Source organism: Mustela lutreola, chromosome 7 (assembly GCF_030435805.1).
Source record: "Mustela lutreola isolate mMusLut2 chromosome 7, mMusLut2.pri, whole genome shotgun sequence".
NCBI lineage: Eukaryota > Metazoa > Chordata > Mammalia > Carnivora > Mustelidae > Mustela > Mustela lutreola.
In genome coordinates this window covers 4,005,691-4,018,148 of record NC_081296.1, presented here as the reverse complement: position 1 = coordinate 4,018,148, position 12,458 = coordinate 4,005,691, and the positions used below count along the sequence as shown (strand labels likewise).

Genomic DNA, 12,458 nt, shown 5'->3' with positions numbered 1-12,458 from the left:
ATTCAGACAAGGAGGACATGAAGCCTCTCCCTGCTTCGTGTCGCACACTGAGAAAGCCCAGAAGGAAACGCCATGAGAGGCTTTTGCTCAGAACCTCAACCAGGACCGAGATCGAATCCCTGGGACGCGGGGCTGCAGGAGGCAACCGCTGTCCCCTCGCAGGTCGGTGACGGCCGGGAGTGGGGCACAGGCTTGGGCTTGTCTGGGGAGCGGCCCGGCCCGCCCCGCCCCAGGCCAGTGGCCAAGCCTCCCCGTGAGGATGACAGACTATCCAACGATTGCCGTCCATATCTGGGCCTAAAAACCAAGCACTGTCCGTTAGAGAAAATCGATCCTTTGCAAGAGTTCAAGGGAGGGAGGTTCTAGTAAATCGGGATCTTCAGTGTCCCAGTGCCCCCCCACCTTGAACTCATCCCGTCACGTCCGCGGATGAGCTCCTGCAGGGGCCACTCCAGGGTGCGGGGGCCTCGCCAGCTCTGGCGGGAAAGGCCGGGAGCTTCTCCTTCTGCACCAGCTGAGTCCCCGTGGCCTGGCTGTCGCTGAAGGTGCCTGCGTGCGTCCACAGCCGGTGGACGTCCCGGCGTCCTGTCCTGTCGCGTCTGCTGCGCTCTCACACGAGACCCTCAGGGCACCTCGGACGGCGGGCGGCTCCCCACCGAGCAACTCCGCGGCACCAGCCATCCGACAGCGTCACTTGCCTCTGTCCTCCCCCCGGGGACAGCATCACATCCCACAGGCCGAGGGCCCGGTCTCCCCAGACTGTCCCCACGTCCCAAGCCGTCATGACCGCAGGCTGTCCCGGCTGCTCTGACCCAGCTAGAGATTGGAGGCGCCCACGGCCCCCTTCTCCGGTTCCACTGGTTCGCTGGAGCGGCTCCCGGAGCTTGGGAAGTAGTTCAGCTCCTGACGCCGGTTTGGCATAAAAGGAGAGGATGACGGGGCAGGTGAGCAGCCAGATGGGAGAGGCGTGGGGCGAGGCCTGGGAGGGGTGCAGAGCGCCCGGGCCCTCCCCAGAGGCACCCCCCCCGCAACCCCGCGTGTTTACCAGCCCAGAATCCCCCTGAACCCTGTGCTGTCGGGATCGTCACGGAGGCTCCACCACGTAGGCCTGGCCCGTCCTCGGAGCGACCTTCTTCCAGCCTCCCCGCACCCCTCTCCTTCCCATTGAGAGGAGGTATTTCTTAAGATTTATTTGAGAGACAGAGAGCAAGTGTGCAAGCAGGGGGAGGGACAAAGGACAGAGAATCTCAAGCAGACGCCACGCTGAGCGAGGAAGCCACCGAGGGGCTGGATCCCAGGACCCCGGGATCGTGATCTGAGCCGAAGGCAGATGCTTAATGACGGAGCCACCCAGGTGTCCCAGGAGGCTATTAATTTTTAAAATAAGGAAGAAAAAAAACCCTCAGGCACATATGAACAGATAAGCAGCATTTCTCTCCACTAGGCTAGCAAGCCTCATGGAGGGTCTCTTCCTGGTCTACAACACATTAGCGACACCTGCCAGGAGGCTCTGGCTTTCAGATCACTCCTAAGAGGTCCCTCAGGGCAGGTTTCAGGTCTCTGGGACCTCCTTCAGAGACACTTGGCCATCACCAGCTGCTGACAGGTAAGGCTGCTGGCTTGGCCCCCAATTGCATAGAGACCTTAGTACGTAGCAGGGGTTGTGCTAGGGACCAGGGACGCATCAGTGATGATACGTAGCTGAAAAGTAAAACAGGGACAGGGAGACGGGAAGGGGCAGGTGGGCAGGTGCCATTCTGAACAGAGCGGTGAGGGTTAACTCGCCAATAATGTGACATCTAACCACGAGACAAAGGGGGATTGCACAGGTTATCAGGGAGAGGGAGGGGGAGTTCTAATAGGATGCGGCATGTGCAAAGGCCCTGGGGCAGAGGCATGGCCTGGTGTGTTACTTGAATAGTGAGGAGACCTGGGCAGAGGGATAAGAGGACACGGAGCCGAGCAGCCAGCAGCCCGGTGAGGTACAACCTCATGGCCCCCAACAAGGATGGGGCCAGGACCTGAGAACACGTGGAGCCACGGGCGGTGTTGACCGGGGGGATCGGTCTGACCCAGGTTTGACAGAGCCCAGTGTGGCTGCCATGGACACAGCCCAGGACAGCTGCTGACAGCTCTGTCCCTTCCCGTGCTCAGCCCACAGCTTGACTCGACGATGATCAGCTGTTTCAACAGTGACCTCTGGAGTCGGAGATGAGAGAAAGCACAGTCCCCATGTCACCGCTGTCATTCCACCGGGAGGAGGGCAGCGGAGCCCAGGCCGCGCGCGGGTGTCCACGCACGCCTCGAGGGCAGCGCCTGCTCTCCCGCACACTCTCTGCGGACACCCCGTTCCCTGGGAAGCCGCACACTCCTCCAGGGCAGAGAGAGAAAGGCACGGGTCTGCGTGGAGCTCCTGCTTAGCTTTTACTGACCGGAGGGCTGCATCCGGGAGACCCACGGCTCACCACGGGCAGCTGGCCTCCGGGCTCCTGCCTCCACAGATGACACAGCTGCTCACCTGGGGCGGGGGTCTCTGCAAAGCCGCCTCAGGGCCTGTCTCCACAGACCCAGTGAGCCCCACAGAGACAAGCCAGACGACGGCCCCTCCTTGTCCACAGAGGACAGGACACACACAGGCCCGACGACCCATGCACCGTGGACAGAGGGGGTCCCTGAACCACCCCAAGAGGCTTGAGTACCCGGGGTTCCTCCTCCAGCCAGGCTGGGCCCCTCACAGTGGCCAGTCCAAGCCCAACAGCACGCTTTTCTCGGTGTTCCCCACGGAATGTGCCTAGAAGCCTCTGGATCATCAGGCTCAGAGGGCGCTGGCTACTGGGGTACGAGGAGTAAGCAGCGGGGTGCCCCAGCCCAGGGTCGCCCTCGGGCCTGGCAGGAGCCCGTGACGCAGTGGCCTAGGAGTGCGGCGCCCGAGGGCCAGCCCGCTTCTCCGTGAAGAAGCTCTTCAGCAGCAGCACCTGGCTGAAGCTGACCACGAACAGGGCAACGGTCTCGCCGACCGACCAGTACGAGACGCGGCTGTTGAGGTCTTCGGCCCGGGCCCGGTCCTGTGCCTCGCGGAGCCGGTAATGCGTCTGCGAGTCGATCACCGTCTTCAGAGCCTCGTGGATGGTCACACAGGCCGACTCCATCTGGGCAGGAAGAGGGAGGCGGTCACACTGGGCGCTGAAACAGGAGGGACGCGTCCACGTGCGGCCACCGCGGCCCCAGGCGGCACAGGGGTAAGCCGGCGTCTGCGTCTGCCTGGTGGAGGGGCAGGGGAAGGAGGGCAGCGGGCCAACAGAAGGCAGGTGAGGCGCACAGAGGCCCACTGGGCTCAGGGATGTGTGGGGAGGAGAGCAGGTGCGGGGGCTCACGGTAAAGGCCTCAGGGTTGACCCTTTGCTGCCACGGCAGGCTGAGAACCCCACTCTGCAAGGCCTCCGGGAGCCAGGATGCCGCGAGGGGCCAGTGGGAGCCGGTCTGGAAAGGGCTGCGCTCTGGGGGGCAAGAGCAGACCTGGGCACGGCCATCCTTGAAATTAGGGGACAGATGGGGACACACGCACGTCCATGTGTCTGCACGTGTGTGGGCCTATGTACCCACACATGCATTTAGTATGCGTAAATACACACAGACGTTGTTTACAAACAAGAGGAAAGGGCCTGTCTGGGTCTCCAGGCTGGAAGTCCACTCTCCGTTTACTTCTGTCCCGAGCTCATGCAGAAACTCTGCACACGCTGGGCTTACCCATCGCGGGTGCGCCCTGAGCCCTGGGTCCTGGCCGCAGGGCTCAGCTGGACAGGCTGCCCCTCCAGCCTCCTCCCAAGGCTCCAGAATCACCACAAACGGAGGGAGGCAAAAGGAGGAGGGACAGGGAGGACTCCCAAGCCACACGACACGTCAGAGGTGCCACACGACACGTCAGAGGTGCCACACAAGGCACCATGGTCAAGGCCTGGGTCAGAGTCCAGAGGCCCTAGACGGGCACCAGGGTGCTGGAAAGTCTCAGATAATCTGTGCCAGGGAAGGAGGCCCAGTCCCAAAGGGCAACAGGCACTAACATGGCCTTGCTGGTGTCCCTCAGGACCTGGTGTGGGCACCATGGGAGACCCGAGGGCAATCACGTGGTAGGATTCACAGACCCCTGGGAGCACCCCCTCCTGTGACAGCAGCCTCCGCCCCACTCACTGGGATCTTCCAGTGTCTAACGGGCACCTCCTCGGCCTGTTGTTACAACATCCGAGCTCAGCAGCCCAACCAGCCTGCTCCCCCGGGGCCAGGGTGTCTAAGAAACAGGTGAGGCCTTCTCGCTGCCCCTTCTTCTGGTGGCGAGAGGCAGAGGGAGAGCAGACAGGGGACAGGAAAGAGAAACCCCAATTCCTGATCAGTCCCTGCATGAAAGCTTCCCGCCAACCTAGATTTATCGCCCAAGGGACAAAAAACTTCTCATGCTAGGCCATCGACCCTCGGGGCGTAGCTGCTGCAGCGGCTTACATTACCAAGCGAACATGCCTTTGGTCCTTACGACACAGATGGTGTGAGCAGAGGGGGCTCGGCAAGGCCTTTCCTCAGTGGCGCTGCGTGCAAACCTGAGCCAGAACCCAGGAATGCCGGAGCAAGGAGCCGCAGGGATCCCGCAGGACAAAGCAGGGGGCTCAGAGGGGAAGGTGTCCTTGAGGACTGAATGTGCGAAGAGATGAAGCCGACCCTGAGCCTTCCAGCCCAGGAGCGGGACCGAGGAGAGGCTGACGCTGAGCACAGCCGAGACTGGATGAGAAAGGCTGAACCGGCCCGGGGCCGGCCGATGTCCACTCACCTGCGTGAGAGCGGTGACCCTGTTCCCCATGTCTGGCAGAATGGGGGGCTCGTCGCCCACTTGAAAATCAAAGTAGATGGTCTTGTGAGAGAAGGTGGAAAACTCATTACTGAAGCAAAACTGGTAAACGCCCTTGACCTCAGCCCGGTGGGTGAAACTGTCATACTGCTTCTTGGTCTCCCGGTAGATGGTGTTCCCCAGGGGGTCCTCCACGTAGCAGTCGACATCGTAGTGGCCTCCGGTGATGACCTGCAACCACAAAGACACCCCACAGTCTGCTGTGACCGGCGGGGCAGCCACTGGTATGAAATGCCAACCAGACACCGTGATCAGACTTGACAAACTTGGTTTTTTTCATGTAACCATCACAGCTTTCTAAAGCAGGTGCTAGGACACTGTTCTACCGGGGAGGAGACAGGCTGAGAGAGATGGAGGAAGTCAGCCAGGGTCACGATGCTTGAAAGTGACGGCCAAGATCTGAATCCCTGACAGCCTGACTCCAAAAGGTTTCATTCTGCAAAGGGGCAAGGAGCCTGATCCTTCCCATTCCACAGAAGAGAAGACGGAGGCTCCCAGCTCAAGCAGGTTGCAGAGTGGGTCTCGTGAATGTTCGTGTCACTACTGATCGAATTCACAGATTCAGTGGCCATCAGAGGTGAGAGGGTCCTTGGGAATTACATAGTTCAAACTCGCTTAAGAAACATGTCATACAGCAGGGTCATACTGGCGGTCAGTGGCTACAACCAAGGTCCACCGAGGGACACAGTCAATGGCCTCCAGCTGCTTCCAAACTTCAGAAGGTCCTCTTTGTGCAGATGGGAGAATTTACCTAGCGACCAGGGCCCCGCTGCTGGAGGTGTTAAAACTGTGCTGGCCGTTCCTTGACAAGAGATTCCTGACCTAGCAGTGCCCAGAGGACCTCCCAGGCCCCTCCAGGCTCACAACAGTCAGTTTGCAGTGACTGTGCTAGGGGGGCCCCCGGTAACCCGGCCATAATTCATATTCACATGTGGTGCCCAGAGAAGTGTAAGCGGCCAAATAGGAGACCCCGAGGCCATCCCACACCGTCTCCCAGCAGACCGCTCCCTCGGTGGCTCTGGACAGCGAGGACCCACAGAAGGGCCGCCCTCCCTCCTGAGGCTCAGGCCACTGCATCTCCGGGGTGTCTGCGAGCAGGAAGGCAGCCGGGGTCCTTCCCGCTCAGTCCGCCCACCAAAACTCAGGGGCAGACCCCCGCCCCGAGACCCGCTCCTGCGCGCGCCCGAGGTCCGCGGGAGGAGCCTTGGACCGCGGGCGGGCAGCAGACGGCAGCAGGCTCTGCGCTCACCCCGCGGCCCCCGCAGCGCGGAGAGGGGCGGGGAAGGAACGCGAAGCCCCCTCCTGCCCGCTGACATATGGGTACACCCGGGACTCCGCGGTCCCAGAGGCTTGGGACGGGGCCCGGGGCGCGCGGCGGCCGCTCCGACCGCGCCCCGGGCCCGGTGCACCTGCGGCGCTCCCCTCCGGCCGGCGAGGGGCGCGGCCCACCTGGTAGTCCAGGGAGAACCTGGCGCCCTGCTCCACGTCCTCGTGGAAGCACTGCCGGGCGCTGTCGGGCAGCTCGAAGGTGAGCTCGGCGCCCCGCGGCCGCTCGGCCCGCAGCAGCACCAGCAGCAGCAGCAGCAGCGCCGAGGCGGAGCGCGCGCCTGCGCGGCCCATGGCGCTCCGCGGCGGTCGGTGGGTCCCGGCCGGAGGCGGCGGCGGCGGGATGCGGGGCGCGGACGTGGCGCGGCGGCGGCGCTTCCGGGAGGGGCGGGCGGTCTGGTGCGCAGGCGCGCGCGGGGAGCCACCCCGCCCCTTCCCGCCGCGCGTGCGCGCTGGCCGAGCGGGCCGGCCACGCCCCCTCCCCCTGCGGCGCCCGGCTCGGCGGGGGGCCTCCGTGTGGGGGGTGGGGGGCGCCCTGGACTCGGGCCCGCGGGGTCGGCGCCCCTCCCGAGGGGCCCAGGTCCACACGCCCACCGCCGCCGCCGCCACCGCGAGGCACAGCGGCTGCGCGGAAGCCCCGCACCGCCCGGGAGGACCGGCCCGGCCCGGGAGCAGCAGAGGGCGCGCCCGCGGCGCCGCGGCTGCCGGAACCGAGCTTGGGACGGCCGCACGCCCGCTCCCCGGCCACCCCTCCGCGGGCGAGAGACTGCCGCGGCGCCGGGGGCTGACCCCGGCTCGCACCCCCGGCTGGCGCGATGCCCCGGGTCGCACCCTCCGCGGTGCACCTGTCCGGGGGTCGGGACGAGGTGAAGGTTCTCCGGGGGCAAAACCCTCGCTCTTTGCCTTCGACTTCGCAAAATCCCCGGACGCTGATAAATTGTTTACTGCGTTATCCGTGACCGCTGGCCCGGGAAGGTATTTATAGGATCGTGCATAGGGTTTATATTCTACGATCAGGTAGAACAGAGAGAGAAGACGCTGGTTGTGGTCTGGCCGCCCAGTAGAGAACGTTCTCGGGACAGCAGGACCCGACGCGAGTCTCCGTTTCGGGGAAGAGCTACACCGCCCCTACAGACCCCCTTGTGGGCGGGAGGGGCGGGACGGCCTCCAGGCACCTTGGACCAGCACCACGGGCTAAGCAATGTGAAAGGGATCCCTACCGGTAACGTCTGCTAGTACGTCTGGTCAGAGACCAGAGAGGTGTGGAGGGCTCTGCCTTGAGGCTCCTTCCCTGACTCTGTACTGATGAGCACTGTCTCCTAGCTCCTGGCTTAAGAAAACAGGTAAGACGCACCAGGGGAAGCAACAAATGACAGATGGAAGACCAAGCAAGAGGAGCACGGCCAGCTGCATGCTAAGCTAAGACTAACGAAAAGGAGTTTTGCCGGGTTTACGGTTAAGTCCCATGTTTAAGTTCCAAGAAAACACCTGCTTCAGTTCCGAGGTGGGAAGCGACCTGGCAGTCGCTCAAGTCAGAACGCTGGAAGACGGATCATGGACAGGTACCAGGATGCCAGATGGCAGAAGTGGAAGAGCTAGAAAAGGAGCCCTGACTTGCATGGGGTTATTAAAGGAAGGGCAGTGTTTCAGCACCTGCTGCTGAAAGGTGGAAGGCGCCACCACTGGAGGTAGGATCAGAGCCCACGTGTCGTACTGCTTTAGGAGGGATGGTAATAAAGTGGGGGGTGGGTGGTAATTAGGAAGGGGCCGGTATAGTAAATGGCCAGGGAGGCTTCTCAAGTCAAAGGACATGGGATTTAACCTCAAAAAATAAAATCTAAGGGTGAAGAAAGTGTTAACTTCAAAAGTTGGCATTAACAGCAATCATGAGAGCTGCCTCTTACTTAGCACCTACAGTGTCCCCACCGCGGCACTGGCTATGCATGCACTTTACATATTTTGCACTAATTAATCCTCACTAGCAACCGTGTGAAAAAAAAGGCATTATTTTTTTCCTTTGATAATAAAGATACAGAAGATGTGTAATGAAATCATGTTCCTGCTTCTGTTCAGCCTTTGCTAGACGACAGACTACCCGGTGGTGTACACTGGCTGCGACTTACAATGTCTCGTGGTTCTGTCAGTTGGCTGGACAGTTCTTGAGCTGGAGGGTCCCCTGGGCTGGAGGTCCATGATGGTCCTACTCTCACGTGTGCCGCTGCTGGGAGCTGTTGGCTAGCGCGCTCAGCCCTCCACGCATCCTGCGGCTTCTTGCAATGTACACGATTTCCGTGTGTGGCAGATGTGGGGCACCATCCCAAGACAGCAGGGTAGAAACAGAAACTACCCTCCAGTATCACTTTTGCCCCGTTCTGTTAGCCAAGCAAGTCCCAAGGCCAGCCCAGATTGAAGGTGGAGAATTAACACTCCAGCTCTGGATGGGAGGAGTTCTAAGTCACATTCAGAGGAGGATGACACTGGATGGCAAGAGTTTATGGCCGTTAAACAAATTGTCATATTTCCCAGACTTACTCAGCTTGTGAACGGGGGAGCCAGCAAATGAACCCAGATCTGCCTGATGTTGTAGCAACATGCTTTCCACGAGCACACTGTGTCCACCCATACTTCGGGGTACATCTGTCCTGCGTGTCCCATCTTGTGTAAGTTGGGGCAATGCATGAATCTGACAGTAAGGGACATTTCGACTCAATATAAGAAAGGACTTTCTGGCAATTAGGCTTTCAAAAAGTTATGAATGGGGTACTGATTTTTTTGTCATCATTAAAATATTTAAACAGAAACTGCAGAAACAACCAATTCGTATGGTATCCCAAGTAAATGAAAAGCCAACTCTAACTAGATTAAATGGCACAGGATACCTTATCTCTTGTAACAGAAAGTTTCGAGGTGATGCGGGCTGCAGGCATAACGTGATCAAGGCTCCAATCCATCTTCCTCCAAGTTCCACCCTTCTCTTCATGTTGGCTTTATCCTTAGACTCTGTTCTCTCTTTGTCAAAAGAGGGTTGTCAACCCAAACAAATAAGTTTTGGGGCAACATGTTTGTTTGGTCATGTCTAGTGGAAGGAAGAGAAAATCTTTCAGCCATGAAGTGTATATCCTTTCCTTCAGTCCAGTTGGTCCAGTTAGGCCATGCAGCCATCTCTGGACCTAGGGCAGTGATGAGGCAGCCGGTGGTGGCTGGCTTAGACTAGATCCTTTACCCAGTGTCTGATAAGGAGAATGGACGTGTCATGATTAACTCAGACCAGTCAGGACTTGCCTTGGAGGGAGCTGGGGACAGAGCAGCTTTGGCTCCAGTCAAAAGAGAGGCAAGGCTATCGAGTGACTACGTGAGCAAAATCAGGATCTAACAGGTGGGCAACCAAGAGTACCGACAGTGGCCAAAAAAAAAAAAAAAAAAAAAAAAAAAAGAATACTTTTAAATTCTAATGGGATAATTAATTAATTTAGACCCTTACCTCTCACCATATGAGAAATCCTCTAGATCAGGAGTGTCTGTGGTTCTGCGTCCTCCCGGGTGAGGCACAGGACTCCAGAATGGAGCTCCCGGGGCTCTTCCTCCACAGGCTGTTGCTCTGGGCTGGTTCGCCCTGGCAGGACCTTGGCCTCGTTGGTCCTTTCGTTCCCCCTCCCCTCCTGTTCCTCCTCCTTCCCCATCCTTCCCCATAATGCTGACCCTTTTCTCTAGTGGGTGGCGCTCCATGTTTACTGTAGGATGTCAAGCCCCGTCCACAGCCGGCGTCGGATCTGTGAACTTGATCTGGTATGAGCACAGCTGCAAAACGGTGACCTCCGTCTTGTTTCCTGAAGTCTGTTCTTTACTCTCGATGACCTCCCCCTGGCAAATTCCAAGTGTGGTGTGGGTGTTTTCCTTCCTACCCTGTGCACACCATGGGCTATGGGACTGCTGTCCATCTCATTTCATTACCATTGGATGTAAGAAGCATCACACTGCTTTACTTTTCTAAATCAATCTAAAATGGGTCTTGTCCCCACCCCCACCCCCTGCCAGTCTTAACAGAAACAATAAGAATGTCCATCTCAGTCTCGGAGGAGCTCTCCGGCCCTGTTCCGTGGCAGTACCAGCAGCACACAGCATTCGGGCTCACTGCCGTGCTGACGTGTGTGCACTGTCCGAGCTGCCGTGTTCTGTCAGGGCAGGCAGCTCTGAGGTCCTCCTGCCCAGCCTGACCCTTGCCTCCCAGGATGCACCATGCAGCCTCTCCCCTCCATAGTTTTGCTCCGGGAGGAGGCAGGTTCCACTCAAGGGACCCCAAGTTTCTGACCTTCTGTCAGTCTTGGGAGTGCACGCTTCCCCTCCAGGTGGGCTCCTGTGGCCTCGTCCTCAGCCCTCTCCCCCGTCAGTCCCCCTGACTATCAGCGTCTCCTCCCCCTCCCCCAGTACGGTCCCTCATAATCTCTCCTCTAGGGGTTCAGAAACAATGGGGACCTGCCTTTCCTGAAGACAGAGGGGGAAGAGACATACTGAAACTAGTCCTTTCCTTTTTTTCTTTTTGTTAACCTAAGTCATTTCAGTCGTCCAGGGGAGAACCTAAAGGTACGGTTTGCACTGGATCGGGTGCGGATGAAACGTGAGTCACAGATCCCGGACTCCCAGAGACGATACCTGTGCCCTGTCCTCGAGCAGGAGCATATGTTACCACTCATCGATGTTAGACCTCGGACCCAAGGAGGGAGGCCCCTCCCCACTCAGGAAACCCAAGCAGAGGCGGGCAGGGTACAGAGAGCCACCTCTCGCCATGGAAAAGCACTTTCTTCTCTGCCTCTTGTTTAACCAAGGGAGAAACCATAACACTTGTGTAAGTAAAAGTTAATTTTTAAAATTATGCATGCATGAAATTAGGGTGTCTGCTAAGGATGACATTCCCAGGCGGTCACGTCAACCCCGTCATAAGGAAAAGGTGATATTTATCATGGAGACTTCGCTACAAAAAAGGGTGTGCTATTAAAGGATTGCCATATATCTTTTTATTGACATGTTAGAAATATCTAGACGGTTTCGTTACTTGCATGTGGACACGTCTCTGACCTTGCCGTCAGCTTGAGACTAGAGTCCAACACCACAGAGAACCAGTTCAAGCAGGAGGAGGAGTTTAAGGGGAAGGGTCAGACACAGCCTGCCTTTGGCAGGACACGTTTACCTGATGAAATTCTAAGAGACTCTACGACAGGTCTAAATAAACAAACAGAAACCGGCTTCGGGGTGTCTAGAAGCTAAACCAAAGTTCCAGAATTTAAACTTCAGGCTCCTGTTCTAGAATATATTTTGACAAGCATTCCAGAAAGTCTTAACTACAGCCTGCAGCTAACTCCTGTAGTGGCACCAGGATTTAGAAAAGAGAAGCGCCTCTCTGATCTAGAAAGCACGGTGGAATCTAAAATGTGCGTTTTAGAAGCATCCTTGTGTGGTTCGTTGATGTGGACAAATCGCTTTTTTCTGCACTGACTAACCGTGATGAAGTGTTGTGGTCGTACTAGTTTGGAACCCAGCCTAATGCAGCAAATGCATCATCAAACGGGGATGGAGAGAACGTACCGTCCGGAGAAAGGCCAATGGACGGGTCACCAGGGACAGAGGCAGACCAAGAGTCCCCGCTGCTCCTGCTGTGGGCACGCATGGGACGGACGGGCTATTCCGGATCTACTAGCAGAGGCTAGCTTTCGCTGGCAGTGCGGACAGTGGGAGGGGGTGGGGGGTGGGGGGGGGTGGGAGGAGTTAATGAGCTGCTGAGAACAAGGGATGTCCCTATGATTTTCTCTAATGTGTGGGAACGTGTCCTTGCCTGCAATCCCGTCCATTTGGTAAGAACTATTCGTGACTCAGTGGTCCGAGAAGCTTATGCATTGTTCACCCTAAACCAAGTTTGTGAGCCCTAGGTTTTCACTAGCTTACATGCTTTTCCTCCCTCCCCACAAAGTACAAAAGGGCACCAGCACTCCCACAGGTGTGCTTGCCAAGAACCCCGAGGGCCCGAGTTATGGATCAATCGATCAGTCATCCTACTAAAGCAGAATTCGATTGGCTTCAGGTCAGTGGGAGGGCTGACGCGGCCAGACCCACACCTCTGTGCAGCTTTGCTGGTCATGACCGATTTCTGCCAGGCACGCTGTCCCCCTCCTGGAGCCGCAGTGATCAGCCGAGGCGGTGTGGGCCCAGGAGATGTCTGGAGATGTTTCTGGTGGTCGCACCCAGGA

At 58.2% G+C, this 12,458-nt stretch overlaps 1 protein-coding gene across 2 annotated transcripts; it reads right to left on the bottom strand.

Moving 5' to 3' along the window:
* Window positions 1–2,405: 2,405 nt before the first annotated feature.
* On the bottom strand, window positions 2,406–6,607 carry TMED3 (transmembrane p24 trafficking protein 3). Of its 2 annotated transcripts, none has more exons than XM_059179804.1 (3): window positions 6,343–6,603; window positions 4,816–5,064; window positions 2,406–3,149 (listed from the first exon to the last, which is right to left on the bottom strand). In XM_059179804.1, exons 1-3 carry the CDS (start codon window positions 6,511–6,513, stop codon window positions 2,913–2,915), a joined length of 657 nt encoding a protein of 218 aa, XP_059035787.1. In that variant the 5' UTR covers window positions 6,514–6,603; the 3' UTR covers window positions 2,406–2,912. The 2 variants fall into 2 exon arrangements, with proteins under 2 accessions (XP_059035787.1, XP_059035788.1); XM_059179805.1 differs by having other exon boundaries at window positions 3,139–3,261; window positions 6,343–6,607.
* Window positions 6,608–12,458: the final 5,851 nt, after the last annotated feature.